This window comes from Alnus glutinosa, chromosome 2 (assembly GCF_958979055.1).
Source record: "Alnus glutinosa chromosome 2, dhAlnGlut1.1, whole genome shotgun sequence".
Lineage (NCBI taxonomy): Eukaryota > Viridiplantae > Streptophyta > Magnoliopsida > Fagales > Betulaceae > Alnus > Alnus glutinosa.
Window position 1 is genome coordinate 86449 of NC_084887.1, and position 21910 is coordinate 108358.

Consider the following 21910-nt stretch of genomic DNA (forward strand, 5'->3'; position numbering starts at 1 on the left):
TCCCCCAACTCTCCACGTAGGCTTTGTCAAGTAGCTAACCTTATATAGGGAGCCCCACAATTGCTCATAATGACCCAGAAGGGCCAGAACGATCTTCCTCAGCTCTTTCTGTACGTTTCTCGTCAACCAAACCGGAACCGTTCCAGACGCCACATTCTGTGTTCTGGAGAATGCGATCCGCAACCTACTGGTCTCTCTCTCTCTCCCTGCCTCAATCTCTTATTTCTTTTATACATAATTATTTTCATTTTCTCAACTGTTATTTTAAAGTTAAACAAAATTAATGCTCGATTTCACTTGTTGAGCTGTGTTTTGCTTAGTCAAGGGTTTCCAGTTTTCTGACAAAAACAGCACGAGATCCCGAAAATTAGTGCTGTTTTTGCTTTACTCTCGCAGCAACCAAACTGACTGTCAAAACTCTTTGTTTTCTGCTACTCAGAGGCCCGTATAATCCAGAATGGCGTCCAACTTATTCAAGCTGGTGCTAGTCTTATCAGTGCTTTCCGTTGTATTTCCACGGTCCCAATCTGCGGTTTCGAGCATAGATCTGGGCTCCCAATGGCTAAAAGTCGCGGTCGTGAACCTAAAACCTGGACAGAGCCCAATCTCGATCGCGATCAACGAGATGTCGAAACGTAAATCCCCGGCCTTTGTGTCATTCCAGTCCGGTACTCGCCTCCTCGGCGAAGAAGCGGCTGGGCTTGTCGCTCGGTACCCCGATAAAGTCTATTCTCAAATCCGCGACATACTTGGAAAGCCCTATAATTACACAAAGAACTTTCTGGATTCAGTGTACTTACCGTTCACAATTATAGAAGATCCTAGAGGCGCTGTCAGTTTTAAAACCAATGATGACGCTTCCATTTATTCAGTTGAGGAGTTACTAGCGATGATTTTGGGTTACGCGGTAAATTTGGCGGAGGTTCATTCGAAGGTGCAGGTGAAAGACGCAGTGATTACAGTGCCACCGTATTTTGGGCAAGCGGAGCGGAGAGGGTTGCTTCAGGCGGCGCATTTGGCTGGGGTTAATGTGCTTTCATTGGTAAATGAGCATTCGGGGGCAGCGTTGCAGTATGGCATTGATAAGGATTTCTCAAATGGCTCGAGGCAGGTTATACTCTATGATATGGGTTCAAGCAGTACTTATGCTGCGCTTGTGCATTACTCGGCATATAGTGCTAAAGAGTATGGGAAGACTGTGTCAGTCAACCAATTCCAGGTGAGCTTTGGTACAATGTAAACTTCGGTAGGAATAGGATGGAAATATGTGTTGCAATTGTTAAGTCTGAAACTGGAGCATTTTCTTGTGAATACTTGGCTGGTTATCTAGGTTCATTCCACAAAATGGTGCGCACTACACCGAGAAAATATTTTACATCTAAACATGACCATTTTTGACAAATGAGAAAGTGTTGCCTATGAGAAAACTCCCCAAAATGGAAAATTGGGTTGAAAATTTGCTAGTATCAGTCAAAGCTACGTTTGTCTTATTCATATATATTTGGTGAGTTTGAAATGCCTTCTTTATGGGTTGTTAGTGTATAATACCATTGGATTTCATAAACTATTCTTCAACATAATGGTTTTGGCCCAAGACTGAGGGTATGTAAACAAGTAATCTAAGATTGTAGTTCCATGAGAATCAATTTATTTTGAATTATGTCTTGAAATGTATGTCATTGCTCTAAGTTTTCTATTTAGGCGAACATATGATGGTCAGGAGTTTGACAATTTTGATGGTTTAGATTATGTTGGCTACTTTGCTTTGAAATGCAATAGATGTCAATGAAACCACTCTTTACTTCCTTAGACTTCATATTAGTAGCTTCTAGTCACTTTGATTCTAACACTCTGATTCTAAAACATCTGTCTTTGTTTTCTATACTCCTTATTGTGTCATTGCTTACACACTTGCATATCTTGGTGTTTTTAGCCTGTTGTAATGTCATACATTGTGTGCAGGTCAAGGATGTTAGATGGGACCCAGAGCTTGGGGGTCAGAGTATGGAATTACGGTTGGTGGAGTACTTTGCAGATGAGTTCAATGAACAAGTTGGAAATGGGGTTGATGTGCGCAAGTCTTCCAAGGCAATGGCTAAATTGAAGAAACAGGTTAAACGTACAAAAGAAATTCTAAGTGCAAACACAGTGGCTCCAATATCAGTTGAATCCCTCTATGATGATCGAGACTTCAGGTAGGTGGATATTTAAGCAAATTGTCCACTCCAGGTTAAAAAGTTTATTATGATGTTTTTGTTCTATTTACTGGAGAGAAGTGATTTGACTTTGCAATACGGTCAAGAGAGCTTGCTTTGTGATGACCTGGTGAATCCTGTCTTAAGCATATGATACAGCATCTTATGGGTCCCTTTTCATCAACCAAAGTTCAGTCGAACAAATGAAATTGCCCAAGCGATTTACACAAAAATTCTGGATTCATGATTGAGACTTTGAACTTTTTATTTTATTTTCAATGAGTTGCTATTGGTAAGTGGTAATCATTTGCAATACTTGTTAAATCACTAGTTGTCTCAAAAGCGTAAGCTGATAGAAAATTTTGAATTTAATATTCTAACATAGTTATTAAAAGTGTTCCACTAATTTTTGATTGACTGTATGTTATAACAAATTTTAATGGCTTCAATCCTCAATTACCTGAAATGCACTATGTCTCCTCTTTTTTGCTATGGATGAAGCTTTGATAACCTTTTCCATGAATTTGCAGCATTTTGGTTCCTGAAGAATGTGATAGGTTGTCCAATAAATAACCTATATAATAGAATTTTGTAGACATTTTTCTTTTCAAAGCTTAAATGTTATGAACTTACTGGGAAAATATTTTGGTGGTCAAATTTTTATTTCGTGTCTATAAACTAAATATTTTGATTGTCAAGTTTTTATTTTGTGTCTATAAACTGTGACTGCAAAAAATCATCGTAACCAGATTAACTTTTACCTCGTGTTATAGTTTATAACTTATTTCTTGTACCGACCGGTGTGTTATAAAAGTCAATGGCAATGTTGGGATGGGTTAGTGGCAGTGGTTGCTTTAGTTCAAAAAGTTAAATGCTTTCTCTTTTAGTAAAGAGAGATTTTTTCACTAAAATTATATGATTTGTTGCATATGAGAATTAAATTCATGTTTCATCTTTTCTTTTAATTACTATACTAGTTGTTATTCGACATACTTACCAAATCTTCACCTCTCTTGCTTTTCTTTTCCACGATACCTGAGCTTATTTCTTTGTGACCATTGCCTCTCCTATTAAAATAAGCACCTATATTCCCTTTTCTTGTTCTTTTTGCTCCTACTAGCTAGGTGACTTCTTTTGTATATTTCCTGTGTACTGTGGCGCCTTACGCTTTTAATGAAATCTTGATTACTTATAAAAAGATGAAATACTTGATTTGAAATAATGCAGCAGCAGTATGACATTTAGCATTATATGACGTTCTACTAAAACAAGTGAAGTACGAAAATGGGTAGTTGATTTCATGGTATGTTGTCAAAGAAATGGATGAAGGTGGGGTTTCAAAGGGGGTTGAACCGAAAACTCTTTTGCGTCATCATCCATCTGAATTGGTACCTCACTTCTTTGTTCCATCCATTTGACATAGCGAACTTAATTAGGAATTATTATTCGTTTAGGGTGCGTTTGGAATTGCGATTTCGTAGACAATAAGTGTGATTTTAAACCAAATCGTAGAACATAAATCGTTTGGGAACTGCGTTTTTAAAAATTGCGATTTAAAAATGCAGAAAATCTGCTTTTTCAAATCGCAGGTGAGATGATGCTTTTTTGAAAACAAATAATTTTAAAGGCTAATTTGCGATTTTAAATGTTAAACTGCGATTTTGCCAAACGCTTAACTGCTTTTTTAAAATCATTTTTTTAAAATCATACATTTTAAAATCACGATTTTAAAATCGCACTTTTTGAAATCACAAACCCAATCAGACCCTTAGTATAACTAAGAGTTACCTTAATAACTTTCATATGTATGCTTATACATGTGTATATGTGGCTATTATTGAACATAGAAGCTGTGACGCTGTCAAACTGATAAGCTATTTCTTCTTGATGGTGTGGCAATCCTTCCATTTCTTGTCTGGTTGAGCCCTGTGGCCAGCATGTATTTGTAGATGTCATCCTGAAGCCTCTTTTGCATTGGATAAATAATTTTTAGCTTCACTTGTTGGTCATTCTTTAATTGCTTATGCAGGTAGTAGATATAAGTTTCAATATGCTTCTTGATATTCCCATCTATGTATTCAGAAAATAGTTCAAGTTAAATGGTTGACATACCTATCTTTTTCCCTGTATCACACGATCATGCATACTGATAGTTGGCCCCCAAGTAATGAAACTGATAAACTATTAGTAGTTTATATGATTTCTTTTCCCCCTCCCCCAGGAGCACCATATCTCGTGAGAAGTTTGAAGAGCTCTGTGAAGATCTGTGGGAGAAAGCTCTTGTTCCTCTGAAAGAAGTGCTCAAGAATTCTGGTTTGAAGGTGGATGAAATATATGCGGTGGAGTTGATAGGAGGTGGTACTAGGGTCCCAAAGTTGCAGGTTTGTATTGTCTTCTTCGTGATAAATTTACTCGTGGCACAGAATCTGATCTCATATTCAAGCAGTGAAACAATAATTGCTTTTGGGTAGTTGCATAGGAGGCTCAATTTAAGTTGGAGTTCTGAACTTAATTCCATGAGAGAATTATATTGATTTCACTTGTTCAGTTAAAACATTTATCTCTTGTCCTGTGCTAGTGTTAAGGATTCATTCTCCATTTTTTACTTTTCCGTGTCGATTGGATTTTGTCTTATTGACATATTCATTTCTGAACTATTAGGGTTACTATATTAAACCAATGACCAACCCTTTGATGCTCTGTCAAAATTCTCATTGATTCCTTGGGGATTAATATGAAGGATTTGTACTTGTAAACAAAATAAAGAAAAAATTAATATGAAGGATTTGTATACAGTTGACACTATTACGTTTACAGGATGATGTAATTCTTTGTGGCATAAATGTAAAAAGTGCTGCAGAGGATACCAAATCTTTGTAGGGGTTTTTTTGTTCGTTTAAAGTGACGAATGAAACTTACACTATCTGTCATACGCACATATTTTGCAAGAGAAGCATTCAACTAGATATTTATGTGATCATAAAACTTAACTAGTTTCTTTTTTTTTACAAGTAAGCGTAATATCATTAGAAGCACAATCCGCAACTCAGGTACACAGGGAGTATACAAGAGAAACGTCTTAACTACTTGTTTATAAAAAAAAAAAACTACTTGTTAATGTGCTTGCAATTGCATGCAATTGTTTGTGGGTTCCATGATGCATGTTATGAGGTTTTAAATTGTCAGGATGAAGGTGCATGGTAATGTTTACCATGCCAATCTGCATATTAGGTATCAGTTTAATGTCACCTGACCCTAGTATGATTTGTTATATATTGATGTCTTAATGTTTCAAAATATTTGACTCTGTTATGTATATTAGCTCTTGAAATAATTATATCCGAGCTTTCGTTCGTTGACAAAGGATGAATTGACAAAAGAAAATCTATGTTTGTTTAATAACAGGCCAAGCTCCAGGAATTTATTGGGAGAAAAGAGCTGGACAAACATCTGGATGCTGATGAAGCTATAGTTCTTGGTGCAGCCCTGCATGCTGCGAATCTAAGTGATGGCATCAAATTGAATCGTAAGCTTGGAATGATTGATGGTTCTTCCTATGGGTTTGTTTTTGAGTTAGACGGCCCTGATCTTATGAAAGATGAGAGCACTAGGCAGCTACTTGTACAACGAATGAAGAAACTTCCCAGTAAGGTAAATAACAAGGCAATGCGAATTTATGCTGTAAGAGATGGGAAAAATTAGAAAAATAGTTCAACAACACTCTCCCTCTCTAACTTTGCTACTTTGTTTGGGCTTGGCTATTAATAACAGATTTTCAGATCCATTACCCACAACAAAGATTTTGAAGTTTCACTTGCTTATGAGAATGATCTTTTACCACCGGGTGTTACCTCTCCCATGTTTGCTCAGTACAATGTGTCTGGTTTGACAGATGCAAGTGAGAAGTAAGATTAGCAAATTCTTGAATCTTATGTTGATATGCCTTTGCTTTGATGCTTGAAGCAGTGGCAACCTATTCTCCATTCTGATTTGGATTTGTCTGTGTTGTATCTATATTGTTCAGGTATTTGTTCCGGAATTTGTCCTCTCCCATCAAGACAAATTTGCATTTCTCTCTCAGTAGAAGTGGAATTCTTTCTTTGGATCGGGCAGATGCTGTTATTGAAATATCAGAATGGGTAGAAGTTCCTAAAAAGGATCTGACCCTGGATAATTCAACTACTTCTTCCCCCAACATATCAGTTGAAGCTGATGCAAAAACTGCTTCTGAAGAAAGTAATGACAACTTGCATGTGGATGGCGGGGTTAGTAACACATCAAGCTCTAACGTAGAAGAACATAATACCATTGATCTTGGTACAGAAAGGAAGCTGAAAAAGAGGACGTTTAGGATTCCACTTAAGGTACAAACAAGTGATTGTCTTAAAATGTCTTCTTAGTAACTCTATTAACGGTTCAATCAAGGACTGATTTTTTTTTTTTTTTTTTTTTTTTAAAAACAAAAATATTCTGATATTCAGTTTCCATTTTACTCATCTTCCTTTTTGATTTCTCTAATTTATTATTTACAGATTGTTGAAAAGACAATGGGACCTGGAATGTCTCTTTCAAAAGAATATCTTTCTGAAGCTAAACGTAAAATAGAAGCGTTGGATAAAAAGGATGCAGAGCGAAGAAGAACTGCGGAGTTAAAAAATAACTTGGAAGGATATATTTATGCCACTAAAGAAAAGGTTGAAATTTTTTCTTTTATAAATTTAATTGTTTTATTCATGTAAGAGTAATATATTAGTTTTTTGCATACCTCGTGATGACTTTTAAAGATCAAATATTACTTGTATTGACTCCATATTTACTCTATTTGGGTTCCATTCTCTTTTGTTTAATTCATTTATTAAAGATAATTAAGTATACAAAAAAAGTAAACATTTCTTAGCTATGCCTTTACTGGAGATGTAAGAGAGGCTTAAACCATTTTTATATGATGTTATGCTTACCTTTTGCATGTCCCCAATTGATGAGAGTTTTTTATTTGTACCAGCTTCAATCATCTGAAGAGTTGGAACAAGTTTCTACTAATGAGGAACGCCAATCTTTTAATGAAAAGCTTGATGAGGTTAGCTTTTATTATAATGCTTGTAGTCATATAGCTCGCAGTTGGTTTTTTTGACTTGAACAACTTGTGTTGCCTCAGGTGCAAGATTGGTTGTATACCGACGGTGAAGATGCTACTGCTACAGAGTTTCAGGAGCGCCTAGATATGTTAAAAGATGCCAGTGGCCCCATGTTCTTTAGGTATGTGACATGTCTTATAATAGATTGTAGTTGAAATTAAGGCATTCCCGAGTTGAACTCAGTTTGAGAGTGTCTGCTACTAATAACAAATTTAGAGAAAGCTTGATGTGATGCTTGAACTGATGAACTTTTGGTGTAGACTGAAAGAGCTTACTGCACGGCCAGCAGCAACTGAACATGCTCGAAGATATCTTATTGAGCTTCAACAGGTACCTTTTTCTTTTCTTTTCTTCTTCTTCTTTCCCCCCCCCTTTTTTTTTTTTTTTTTTTTTTTTTTTTTTTTTTCTAATGAGGCGTCCAAAACATTTTCATCACTGACTTATCCTCGGGCATGTTTGTTATCTTGGTCCCGCTCACACAAGCCAACTACTTGGATAAACCCTGGGTTGCCAAAGAACCTACTGAATGCTAGTAGGAAGAGTTTAACTCTCGACTCCACAATGAAAAATCACGAGTTCGAGGAACCACTAGATCAATCTCTTGACTTTAGGTACGTAAGATAGTTTAGCAGGAGACCAGCATGGTGCATGAGCTGCATAGGTGATGTTTGATAAACAGTTCAGAATGAGGAGGCGGCCAGCGAAGATATATAGTTAGATAATTTACTTTGTGTTTGGCAGGAAGCAAATATTTGTGTTAAACAATTAAACCAAATGGAGTTGTATGAAGTGCTAGGAAACCATTCAAGTGGAACTACACAAGATATGAAGTTGCATTCATCCGAGGTAGGCAGATCCTAGATATTGCCAATGAATGCCTTGATAGTAGAATAAGATCCGGCGGTGAACAGGGTGTTATTTGCAAAATGGATTTAGAAAAAGCTTATGATCATGTTAACTAGGATTTTCTGTTGTACGTGCTGAGGAGGTGCGGTTTTGGGGGGAAATGGTGCTCTTGGATAACGGCACTCCCACATGTTTTTTTAGTAGCTCGTGTCCCAAGACAAGAGGACCCTCTGGCTACTTTGCTATTTGTCATTGTGATGGAGGCATTGGGTAGGATGATTTATGTTGCAATGAGTGGGATCTTGTTGTCTGGTTTCTCAATGGGGACAAGGAATGTTGGTGGGATTGATATATGTCACCTTATGTTTTCTTATCATACTTTGATTTTCTTTGGGGCTGACCCAAATCATCTACGCCATTTGTCGTGTTTATTCTTATGTTTTGCATTTTGAGCTTGAAGATAAACTTGGCTAAGTCGGATGTTACGGACCTTCGTAACGGGGAATGGACAATGGTGATTTAGATGGGGGTGCGTGTGATAGTAGGATATTCGAGGTACACTGGGCCTCCTAATGTTAGGATTATTCGAGAAACCCTAAAAAACTCCCATAGCAACTACTAGAGTTGAATTCAATTTTTCTTCTTGATTCCATTTCATCCTTCAATACCCCTATTAATAGGGTTACAAAGCTGGAATTACGGGACGATAATTAAATAAATATTACAAACCCTAAATAATAAATATTAATTCTAAAGGGAGACAAACCCCTTATTTTCCTATTGGAGATATTGCTTTGATATCAAGATGTTACGGACCTCCATAACAAGGGATGAACAATGATAAATTGGATAGATTTGAGTAGGATAATTCGAGGTATATTGGGCCTCCTAATGTTAGGATTATTCGAGGAACCCTAAAAAACTCCCAAGCAACTACAAGAGTTGTCTAATAATTTTCTTCTTGATATTATTTCATTCTTCAATACCCTATTTATAGGGTTACAAAGCTGAAAATACGGAAACGATAAATAAATAAATATTACAAAACCCTAAATAAACATTACTAAACCTAATGGGATAAATAATTTCCTTATTTCCTTCCTAATAGAAAACCTAATATAATGGGATATAATTCCCTTAAATCAGGGATTCTTGCTCATAAGCAAGAATTCCCTAAATATCTTTTATTTAGTCAATGAGGCATAATATATAATTCCATGAATGCCCTTACCCATAACCCTAGATACGTAACATCGGAATTGGCTCATGTGGGAAATGTTGATAATGTGGAGGAGTTCGTTAGTATTTTGGGTTGTGGGGTTTTTTCTCTGCCTTTGAAGTATCTAGGCCTACCAAGTTACCCTCATCAAGAGCAAACTTTCCAGTTTACAAACATTCTTCATGTTGCTCTTTCCTCTCCCTACGGGTGTGTAGCTTACCGTATCGAGAAGCTTCAATGTAATTTCTTATGGGGTGGGCTAGGCAAAGAGTTCAAATATTATCTGGTAAGCTAGGCTAAGGTTTGTTCGCCAATCTCTAAAGGAGGGTTAGAGATTCGGAACTTGCTAATGTTCAATCGTGCTCTCTTTAAGAAAATGGCTTTGGCGCTATGGGCTTGAGAAAGAGGCTTGGTGGAGAGTGGTGGTAGACTCTACATTTGGAAGTTCATGGGGTGGCTGGTGTTCTAATGAGAATCTTGGGGCGTATGGGTTGGGGTTATGGAAGAATATCAGGAGGGGTAAGGGGAAGTTTTCAAATCATACTAGATTTGAGAGGTAGGAGATAGCTCCAAGGTTAGATTTTAGTATGACCTATGGTGTTGGATAAGGCCTTGAAAAAAGCCTTTCTAGATTTACATGGTATTGCTTACTCAAATGATACTTCTGTTACGACTCTCTTGGAGCTTTCTAATAGTTTCATTCAGTGGAATGTGAGCTTTAATACAGAGGCTCATGATTAGAAGGTGGATATTTTTGCCTCGCTGCTCAAGGTGTTGTGTTTCATAAGAGTGAGTCGGGAAGGTGAAGATAAGTTGTGGTGGGTCCCCTCCTAAACAGGGTTGTTTGTTGTTAAATCCTTATATAGTGCCATGGGTTGTAATGATGGCTTTTGTTTTCCATGGAAGAGTGTTTGACGGATTAAAGTTCCATTGAAGGCGACCTTTTTTGCTTGGTCAACAGCCCTAGGGAAGATCCTTACCATGGATAATCTCAGGAAGTGGCACGTCATTGTAGTCAAATGTCGATAGGTGCTGCATGTGTAAAAGGAATGGGGAGTCCATGGACCATCTTCTCCTCAATTGTGAGATTGCTTGTGGCATTTGGAATGTTTTCTTCGGTCAATTTGGGATGTCTTAGGTTATGCCTAGACGAGTAGTCGACTTGTTTGCTTGTTGGTGGACTACAAGTAGCACTCAGAATGTGGATGTGTGTTAAATGGTGTCTTCATGCCTTTTGTGGTGTCTTTGAAGGAAAATGAATGACGGAAGTTTTAAAGACCATGAAATGACTTTGGAGGAGATTTAGTCTTTATTCTTCAATACTCTGTATCTTTAGGCATCTGCTTTAGTTTCTGCTTTGCCGATTAGTTATCATTTCTTGTTCTTTTGCTCCTAGCTAAATGTTTTCTTTTATATACTTCATTTGTACCTGAAGACGCCTTACGCTTTTAATGTATTTCAATTGCTTATTAAAAAAAATGTATATTTGGAACCAAAGTGACCCTCTTGAGAAACAGGAACAGTTGATCATCCTGTGTAAAAAAAGCATATGATGGTTGGCTGATTGGCATGAAAGAATGACTCTACTTATAGATTATAATTTAAATGTCAATATTTTTTACTATAAATTAGATTCCTTTGGTGTTGATACCATTTATTTAAAAAACATTTCACTTAACCTTCTTTTTATATCACGTTCACTATAGTTGCTGTTACCAAGTCACAGTATTAAGTTTTAAGACATCCTATAAAATCTTTTGCACTAGGTTAATCAATTGGCTATATAAATCTTGACATAACAGTACTTTATTGAATAAACTTGGGACAGGGGGACCGTATTGGATAATACCCTTTTTTTTTTATTCCATTTTTACCTTGGTATATGCTGATAATGCTTTTATGAAAAAATCCATAGGTGCAGCTTGATATGTCACTGACACTCCAGGAAAAATGTGTTTTGGTGGATGCATGTATGGTCTGAAAGGAATAATTGATGTGTAAAATATTCCTTCGATGACGTTAGTTCTAGATCTGATTTCCCTGTTTGAAAGATTTTCTTAGCTAAATATTCTTCAGTTAAAAATGGTGATCATGTACCTTTACCCTTAACTGAAGAGAGACTCTAAAGTAGTGGATTATGATGTCTACAAGGTTGCTCGGATACTTGGAATGCAATCTGTATTAAACACAACCAAGCGGAGTGGTGGGATTTAGTTTGGCTTTCTCTCTTCATCCCAAAACAAGCTTTTGTGACTTGGTTGGTGATGAGGGATGTTTTGGCCACCGGTAGAAAGCTTTTAACTTGGGGATATAAGGGTGAGGTGAAGTGTGTATTTTGTCGGTATGGCATTGAGGACGGGTCATTTTTTTTTTTGTGGGTTTAGTAGTCGAGTTTGGAAGCATGCTATGGGCCTTTGTAATGTCTTGAATCCCCCCCTCAATTTGGGATGATATTGTTGATTTGGGGATGCAAAGTTGGAAAGGTGCTAAGTTGAAAGCTTATCTTTATCAGTTGGTGTTTGGTTATGTTGTTTACAACCTTTTGAGAACCCGTAATGCTATCTGTTATGTTAATCATCCCGAAACTGAAGAACAATTGCTCAAACAAATTGTATGGAAGGTTAGAACTAGGATTCTCTCTAAAGGTAAGTTTAAGGCCACTAAAGGAAATGTTATCCTTTGCAGGATTTGGGGTTTAGATGTGATTTTAGTTTGATTTTGTTGCGTATGTTCTTTCTATACTCTTCTTGAATTCTTTAGGTGGGTTGTCTTTTGCTTTAGCTTTGCTAAGGTTTTTTTGTAAGATACGTTGTTGAAAATGAAAGTTACTCATTCATTAAAAAAAAAAAAGAGGTAGATAATGGTGCTTGTTAGTGCTTACAGCAGATGAGTTTTTACCACTGTACTAGGTTACACGGGCACCTATAGAAGTGAGTGGAGTACCATTTATGCTCATAAAATGACGAATGAAGAAAGAAACAAAATTCTAGTCCACAAAAAAAAATTGCCTTGGATTTTAACTTAATAATCTTGAATTGTTCCAATTTTCGAAAATTTTGAAAAGTCCAAATTTGTTTGAGAACTTGGCCATTTAACGTACAAGTTGAGACAAAAACCTCAGAATGAGTGGGAGAGTGGAGTGAGAGGGTCGTTTGACATGATATGTTTTTCTTTTCTTTAATTGCAAAAATATTTTCACAAAAGTTGACGATGTTCCTTTTTTGATAAGTAAAAATAAAAAAGGTGACCATCTTATACAGGTAATAATTGTCTTTCTTGTTTTATTTTTGAGTGAAGTGAAGAAAGTTTTTGGGGGTAGGGGCGTGTGAGAATGCTCTTATGAAAGTACATTTGCTTTATTGGCTTGCATATAATTTTTTTTTGCTCTTTCTTCCGTCAAAATTGTTAAACTACCATTTGTCCTAAAAGCTTAAGCTAATAGGAAGAGGTAAATTTAATCACTTAATCAATACTTTAACACTCTCCCTCACGTGTGGGCTTGGACTTCCTTTTAATAGGTGAGGCCCAATATGTGAAATATTTAATTGAAATGGGAGGTAAATGACAGAATCAATGTTCGAACTCAAGACCTTTGGCTCTGATACCATGTTAAACTACCATTTGTCTTAAAAGTTTAAGCTGACAGGAAGAGGTAAATTTAATCACTTAATCAATACTTTAACAAAAATGTATGTCTTTTAGATTAAAGACCCAAAAATGATTGCCATTTTAAAATGGAATGGCCATGAATCTTTCTTCTCCAACTTCTCTATTTCCTATTGTGCTTTTATTAGCTGTGAGGTAATGTGACCTGCTCATTGATGATTTTCTTTCGTGAGCATCTGCAGATAGTACATGGCTGGAAGACAAACAAATCTTGGCTTCCTAAAGATAAAATAGATGAGGTGTTCAATCATTTTACTCAATTGCATTGTCTTTATGAATCCGTTTCAATTTTTGGGATGACTTCAAGTTGTTGTCCTGTCTTGCTTTGGTATGGGAGTTGATATGTTGGTAAATTCAGGTTTTGAGTGATGCCGACACATTCAGGATTTGGTTGGATGAAAAAGAGTCTGAGCAGAAGAGGTAAGTTGTTTATGTTCTTGTTCTTTGTGTTATTTTTATTTCTTTTAACTTTCTTTGTGTAACTTTTTTGCTTATGGCAATCGCTCCATGCATTCATGTACAAAAAGGAGTCATGCAAATGGATCAAAACGAGATTCTATATGATATTTTTTTGATACTGCAGCATCATTTGCAGTCATTGGACAATTTGTAGAAATATAGGGCTCCATTTGTTTCGACTAAAAACTTTTTTCAAAAATGTTTTTTGTATTTTTTAGTATTTACTGCGGACGGAAAAATTAGTAAACAGAATTAATCTTTGAAATCAATGGAAAATGAGGCATTTAACACTTCTACATACTCGTATTCTCATAAAAAAATAAATTCAGAAAGCTCGTTTTTTCTTAAAGGATATATTTTCTAGAAGTCCTTTATATCTCGTATATTTATATACATGCATGTATATATGTTTAGATGTGTCTGACACACACATATAAGCAAGCTACCAAATGTTTCAATTTTTATTGTTTTCTTTATGAAAATAAATCAACTTATTCAGTTATTAAATTGATCTTTTAGTTTTTATTATATTTGATTGCGAATAAAAGTGTTAATTTTATGAGGTTATATACAAATATAAATGATATTCAGTGTGAAATAAACGTCAGAAAATGTTTTCAAGATAATTTTCAAAAGTGTTAATCATAATTTCATTGAAAATGTTTTTAGCAAAAAATATTTTGTTAGAAAATGTTTTACGTCAAAACAACTGCTGGCTAAACATGAGAATTAAACGATTAATCTATTTCCTTGAACTAGCATTTTGCAAAGCTCTTGGTACTAACATCTACAGTATATTGAACTAACTTTCTTTGATAATGGAAGGAGCCAAGCCCTTGTTTGACAAGTTCGAATATGATTTTTCCCTGATTGCTGATGTTCAGCCTGCCACTTATAAGCTTCTCTATATACTCAGCTGGTTTTTCTTTTTCTTTTTCTCCCAAAGGACCTCTGGTTTCAGTGCTCCGGTATTCACGTCTGAAGAAGTATATACGAAGTTTTTCAATCTGCAAGACAAGGTAGTACTCTAATTCCCTTTCTATAGCGTACAACATGTTTCTATATTTTGGTCGTACCGTCTTCCATAATTAGTTGATATTTTTTCAGGTTACTAGCATTAATAGAATTCCCAAGCCAAAGCCTAAAATTGAGAAGCCTATAAAGAATGAAACTGAGAGCGGTGGGGAGAATGCGACTAATCCCAACTCGACTTTTGAGGATAATTTAAACCAAAGTGGCCAATCAACCATAGACCCCGATGGCTCATCGAATGAAAATATTGACCCAGAGCCCAAGGTTCACGATGAATTATGATTGATGAAGGATGTAATTAATGTCTTATTTTGGGGAATCTACCTTCATAATTGGAAATATATGAATTAGCGCTAGAAGATAGTGCAGATGCTGCAAATTTTTGTACCACAGAAGAATACAGAGCTGAGCCTATTTTTTAGGAGGGGTGGTTATCATAACTTCGAGAATTTTTTTTTACAGAGTTTGAAGAATAGTTGGAAAATCCTTTTGTTAATTATAACGCGATCTTGTTATTCCACCGTAACTAAGTGGAGTGTATCCTTATTCACTAGCCCTTGTTGGAGATTTTTGAAAGGGATTTGAGAGATTATGTCTGTTTATTTGAAAGGGAATTTGACATATATTCGAACTTCATTCTTGAAATATAAAAACTTTCAATTAAGTGACACGTTAGTGGTATATGTGGCATGTAAGATGATCGTGTAGAATGTCATGGCAATAACTAATGAAAAAATATTTATTTGATTATGAATTTCATCCTTGTTACTACAATGCTAGGTGCATGTGATTATCCAATACATGAAATTTGGACCATATAAGATTTTACTCTTAAATATATTAAAATGACTTATACTTCATATTTGAGTTCATGTTTTTCTTAGAATTAAGAGTTAATGATATAAGTAGTCGTGAGTTTAAATTATTCGATCAATCATAGTTTAAAGAATACTTACATAGTCTAGTTTAGTGTACTTGAATTACACTAACATATCAATCAGCATTATGATTGATGTGTAAGTCTTATCAGATGGAATGTCTAATATCACTTGCTATGAACTCAAGTTTACAAGTCACATGGTATTATGGTTTAGATCTTATATGTGATATTCTCATTAACACACCTAAATCATATACTTGAGGACTACATATACATAAATATCTCTCACACAACCCTACGATCTTCTTTCATTTCTCGTGAAAATAAATGTTACACATACTCCTACTTTCATATTCTCATTCTCTGATGTGGCTTATAAAATCACAATTGAATCAAAATTCAATAAGAAATGATTCTCCAACATCTTTCATACATTTCTCCCACACCTCATCCTAGGTGGCATCCTTTTTTCAATTTTTTATTTTTTATTTTTATTTTTTTAAAAAAATAAAAACCCAAAACTCGTTGGGAGGAAAATTAAGTCACCCCCCCCACCCCCGCCAACGTCTCTCTCTCTCTCTCTCTCTCTCCACCGACGTTCTCCACCCACTGCCACAGTTAACCATCAGTTGTAATTTTCATTTCTTGATTATTTATGCAGTTTATTTTTTATTTTTTTTAGTTTTTGATTGATTTATGCTGGATTTTTATGTATATATAGCCGATTTTATTTTTTATTTTTTGGTTTATTATTTGTGCTGTTTAATTTTATGGATGTTGGCCGACTGGGGTTTTTTTTTTTTTTTTTTGGTTGATTATTTATGTTGTTTAATTTTCTGGATGTTAGCCGATTGGGGTGGTTTTTTTTTTTTGGTTGATTATTTATATTGTTTAATTTTCTGGATGTTGGCCGATTAGATTGATGAAAGGAAAATTGTGGGTGGCTTGAGGTTGATGATTTATGATGTTGGCAATGGTGAATCAGTTTATTGACAAAAATTGGAAGAAAAAAAAAAAATTATTTGCACGATGCCATTGTCAATAAACTTATTCATCGTTGCCAACATCATAAGCCATCAACCTCAAGCCACCCAAAAGTTTGGAGAATCATTTCTCCCCCAACGCATTTTGGGTTTAAAAAAAAAAAAAAAAAAAAAAAAAAAAAAAAAAATGATACTACATAGGATGAGGGGTATGAAAGATGTTGGAGAATTATTTCTCAAATTCAATAGTGATCCATCTTAAATCGAATGGTGATTTTAAAAGTCACGTTAGAAAGTATGAAAGTGGGAAATGAGTGTAGCATTTTTCTTCTCGTGAATCTTCTAGCTTCTACTGTCTGCTTCTCTTCCATACACACGCACCCTACTACACTACACCGTTTTATCCTTCATTCAACACCTTTCTCCACCATTTCACCATTGATTCATCACATCACTGTAAGAATCATTACATTCATTCTTTTACGAAATCAGTGGGGTTTTATTCTCATTACAACTGATTTGTTTGACAAACTTCTATATAGTAATACCGGCTAGAAAAATGACAAAAATTACAGGCCATAAGACTTGCCATCTCTGGGCCACTGGTCCACCCGCAGTCAAATGGTTAAGGATGTTGAGATGTGCTATACATCATCCCCTGTAATGGCGGACCCAGCATTGACAAATTGGGAGGGCCAAATTGAAGGAAAAAAAAAAAAAAAAAAAAGGGTAAAATTTTAATTTTTTATTAATATTATTTTTTTTGAAAAAAAATTAAGACTTGGGGGGGAGCCAGAGGAATAGGTTCGCCCTTGATCCCCTGGTCCCTTCTCTCATCCTTTCACTTTTCAAAATCACAATTTAATCAACGTAGTTTTGTGTGAGATATACATTGCCTACAAATTTAATGGTGATTTTGAAAAGTAAAATGATGGAAGAAAGAAGGAAATGAATCATTTCTCTAAAAATGTTATATAACAATGTTCTATGGGCGTACAGCGTGGCGTCTAGGGTTGGAGACATTATTCCTAATAAAAATCCAGCTTAGGTGCTTTAGAAATCTACAACACATTTCCTGTTGAAAAAATAGACAGTTGAGATTTTATTTAGTATTTTTAAGCCATAAAATGCCGTGTAGAGCTAACAAATGTTATTTCAGAGTCGTGCTTAATTGGTTATATATATATATTTGGGCTCAGCCCAATTTTTTTTTTTTTTTTTTTTTTTAAAAAAAAAAAAAAAAAGTGTTTTGTTTTGTTCCATTGACGCCGTCTGTTTTGGAAGTTCACAACCTTCGATACACAAGTCTGTGAGAGTGCCCACGAAGGCGCCAAGCCTATGGCAGCACCCTGGGCGTCGCTGGTGGCGGCCTCCATCGGCAGAGAATGCTTGGCCAGCCAGCCCCTGAACACAATCTCCAACTCCTTGAAGTGATCATGTATATGCTCTCTTGGGTTTTGCTGGGCATCAGCTTCGCTACCATCACTCCCTGTTTTATTTTAGTTCTGCTGCTTCTGGTGCCGCTGTTGACTATAAAATCACCACCTTCACTTTCGCCACATCTCACTAAGAAAATGGCGAGAGTGATGACTGAGATTTTGGCGAGCTATGAGATTTTTATTTTCCTTCTTGTTTTATTTTATATTAGCAGAAGTTGGGTTTATCGCCTTTTCTCAACTGTGATGGATATTGGATACAGAAACACTCTACTGAAGGAAATAACGCAGTTTTTTAATAACTGACTCCTTAGGGTGAGAGTCAAACCACGTTAGAACTTACAAGTATTCGAGATTCAAAGACTGTCCCAACAACCAACAAACGCTCATATTATATACAATAATACACCACAAACACCCACATTAAAGAAGTTGCAAGTCCATACCTCTATTTTGGTTGCGTGTAACGGGCGAACAGAGCATGTGACGAGCAGTTGTAAACTGGTTTTTGGCGCAAGCCTAGAATCCCAACCGTAGGTTCTCGGCACAAAAGATACCAAGAGCCCAAACAACCATGGGCTAAAAACAAAAAGCGTATCCAGGCACCATTAACAACAGCGACAGAATCATAACTTCTCTTTGTCTCAGCTGTAACATTAGATCTGCTCAATGAAGGATTAGAACAAGAAGAAGAGGATGATGAAGATGCAGACGAAGATGAAGAAGCTGAGGTGAAGCTAAAGAACCCAGATACGGAAAATCCTAGGCCGTCAAAATCCTAGCATATTGACCCCGTGGACCTTGTTGGGTCCTATAAGCACCACTTAAGACTCAAAAACACTGCTCCTGCCACTATTTCCGCTATACAATCTATTCTCCCATATGACCGTACTCCAGCTTCTGCTAAATATTTGGGTCTCCCTCTTATTGGTAAGTCCAAATCTGCAGCTTTCTCTGATATACTGGAAAAGGTTCAAGGAAAAATTGAAGGATGGCACTCAAAAACTTTGTCTCAAGCTAGTAGAACAATTTTGGTCAAGGTCGTTGCTTCTGCCATTCCTTCTTATGCTATGAGTTCTTTTCTTCTCCCTGATGGTTTCTGTCACAACTTGGATAAAGCTTTCAAGAATTTTTGGTGGGGTTTCCCAAAAGATAAGTCTCATAACCTTTCACTTAAATCTTGGAGTTCTTTATGTCTGCCAAAAGATCAAGGTGGTTTGTGATTTTGTCTCATGAAAGATGTTAACTTCTCTCTCATTTCAAAGCTTGGTTGGAATCTTCTCACTAATCACACCAGCTCCTAGGTCTCTCTCTTCCGGAGCAAATACATCAAATATGGTGACCTCTTATCTTCACCTCTTTCTTCTAAATCTTGGATTTGGAATGGTATTAAAGATGTTTGTTTTTTACCATGCAAATTTTCAAGTTTATCCATTTGGACTTCTCCCTGGATTCCTACCCTTTTACATTTTATCCCTACTCCCCACTTACCATATTTTACTTCTTCTTATCCTTTGGCTATCTCTGACCTTCTCATTCCCTCCACCTCCTCTTGGAATTCCACACTTTTGTTTTTTTCTTTTTCACCCATCCACTGTCATTGAAATTTTGAAAATTGTTCTTTTCCCACTTCATGATTCGGTTCTTTGGACCCCCTCTACCAATGACGCTTTCTCTACTAAATCTACCCACCACCTAATCGCCTCTTCCATCCCCGTCACCCCCTCCCCTCTCTCCAAATCCCATTGGAAAGCTTTATGGAAATTAAATCTCAATCATCGCTTAAAGTTATTTTTATGGAAAATGGTTTGGAATATTATTCCTACCAAATTTCGTATTTCTCAAACTATCGATTCCTCTCCCCAGGATACCTCTTGTTCTCTTTGTTCTTTTCCTATTGATTCCATTCATCATCGCTTTTTCTCTTGCCCTATAGCTCGTGTGGTTTGACGCCAACCTTTTTGGCCCTTGGATAGTCTTGCTTTGCCTATTAATGATATTATAGATTGGTTACTTATTATTCTCAACCCAGCTACTATTGGTATTCCCCACACAACTACTCATATGTTTCAAGTATTTGCTACGGTGGCTTGTGATCAACTTTGTTTTTCTAGGAACAAGGCTCATCATGATAAACTTGTACCAAATGCCCTTGCAATTTCAGCAACTATTAACAATCTTGTCTTGAAACATTACTCTGCTTGGTCTTCTTCTCTGATTCAAAATCCTGAGGTTTGGTAGAAACCATGCTCCCCTTTCTACAAGGTCAACTATAATACAGCTATCTGTCCTTTTTCCGCCCAAGCAGCGGTCATCAAAAGCTTCTTTGAATCAGTTATCTCTTGTAGTTCTATTATCAGTTCTCCATGCTCAACTCTCTTTGGTGAAGCTTGTGCGGCTCTATTAGCAATTTAGTTAGCTACCTCCCTGAATATTTCTTCTTTTATCTTAGAAGGGGACTCTCTCACTGTTACTCTGGCTCTTCAGAATCCTACCATTACACAAGACTAGCGTATTGCTTTCATTATCTCTCATATCCATTCCATCATCCCCACCACTACTAGCTGGTCAGCTAGTCATATTAACCGAAGTGCAAATTTCTGTGCCCATCATGTGGCATCCTAGGCCGCAACCTGTAAAGAACTTACTTTCTTTCACTATAATTTCGTATGAGAATGGAAGTGTATATGGAAAAGATTAGAGAATAGAATGGATTGAATATTGTGAATAGCTATATTGAACAGAATCAAGAGACATATGTATGAGCAATTCGAGAAGCCCACTTTCTCCAAAGTCACCGGGTTACAAAACAAGAATAAACTCTCAATGCCTTCTTACAATGCTCCATAAAAACTACTTAAAGCCCAAACAAAAATGACAGGTTGACAGCTAACAATTTGGCCCTAAAATTCCAGCTAAATTTCAGGCCCACGCACGTTCCTGTTTAACAGCAACGTGCGTGATATTCTCTCCCCCAAAACGCACCAGTTTTGCTTCACTAACTTTAATCTTCCCTCAATCCTCGCCAGCTATAATCCACCTTCTAGATAATTGCTCACCAGCTGTAATTCACTTCCTACTTGAGTGCACAGAGGTTGCCACGTCTCCAGAATCATCTATCTACAAGCCTTCATTTATCTTCTCAAACCTCAACAAGCTTCTAGCAGCTAACGGCTATGTCTGATACGCACATAACACAACCGAACTTCACTCTGGCTGCATTCTCATTTATTCCCCTCTTGTTGGGCCTTTTTTTCCTACCTATTTTGGAAAGGCTTCCTCTTCTTTCTTTTTTAGTTCCTTAATGTCTTGTTCTTCTTTTTCGTACTCTAAAAAATAAAAAAATAAAATAAATAACTCAACCCAAGACCCAGATCAAGCTTAGATACATCTTGGCAAGAAGAATCTTCGGAGGACAATACAAGCCTGCTTATCTGGGCAAGATATATATATACATATATATATATAATTAAAAAAAAAAAAAAAAAAAAAGGACTAGGAAAGAGGAAAATTCAATGCCTAATTAGGTAACTCTAATATTCAAAATTAAGGCATCATATGGTTCGCAGAATACCCCTAAAATGAAATAAATATTCCATAAGAATAGTCATTACTTTGTTTGATAGGAGTCTATTTATTGGAATACATATTCCATTACGAAAAAGAATAGACTACATTTTTTAGAAAAAAAACAAAACCCACCTTATGGGTGGTTGACTCTGTATGAAGCCGAGGATAGTCACACCACTCCCAAAACTTGTCAATGTGGCACAGGCCCCTCCGATTCTCACCGGGGTGATCGGCCACCCACCAAATAGCTGGGCGGGTAGTTGCAGCCACCACTGATTTTTTTGGTAGGTGGCCGACCACCTATTGGGGTAGTCAGCCACCCACTAGTTTTCAATTTTTTTTTTTTATTTTTTTTATTTTATATAATTTGTGTGTTTTTTTTTAACCTTAGAAAAAAAAAAAAAAAGGAATAATGTAAGGCCTTTTTTAGTAATTTTGATTAGATTACAATTAAAGAATATGATTTGTTATCAAATTTAAGAGTAGAAA

General features: G+C 36.2%; 1 protein-coding gene across 1 annotated transcript; it reads left to right on the forward strand.

The window, feature by feature from the left end:
* The first annotated feature begins 51 nt into the window (after window positions 1-51).
* LOC133860631 (heat shock 70 kDa protein 17) lies at window positions 52-15216 on the forward strand. The gene is made up of 15 exons (XM_062296201.1): window positions 52-190; window positions 440-1219; window positions 1963-2195; window positions 4417-4576; window positions 5601-5846; window positions 5967-6100; window positions 6220-6559; window positions 6728-6889; window positions 7198-7272; window positions 7351-7451; window positions 7591-7660; window positions 13244-13300; window positions 13420-13481; window positions 14467-14539; window positions 14628-15216. The coding sequence occupies exons 2-15, from the start codon at window positions 458-460 to the stop codon at window positions 14832-14834; spliced, it is 2682 nt and encodes an 893-aa protein (XP_062152185.1). The 5' UTR covers window positions 52-190; window positions 440-457; the 3' UTR covers window positions 14835-15216.
* The last annotated feature ends 6694 nt before the right edge of the window (window positions 15217-21910 follow it).

Excerpts from the sequence above, each read along its gene's own strand:
- LOC133860631 (XM_062296201.1), top strand. The coding sequence starts at position 458 with ATGGCGTCCAACTTATTCAAGCTGGTGCTAGTCTTATCAGTGCTTTCC. Across the intron at positions 7,452-7,590 it reads AGTGGCCCCATGTTCTTTAG|ACTGAAAGAGCTTACTGCAC; the intron begins GTATGTGACATG and ends CTTTTGGTGTAG. Across the intron at positions 7,661-13,243 it reads ATCTTATTGAGCTTCAACAG|ATAGTACATGGCTGGAAGAC; the intron begins GTACCTTTTTCT and ends GAGCATCTGCAG.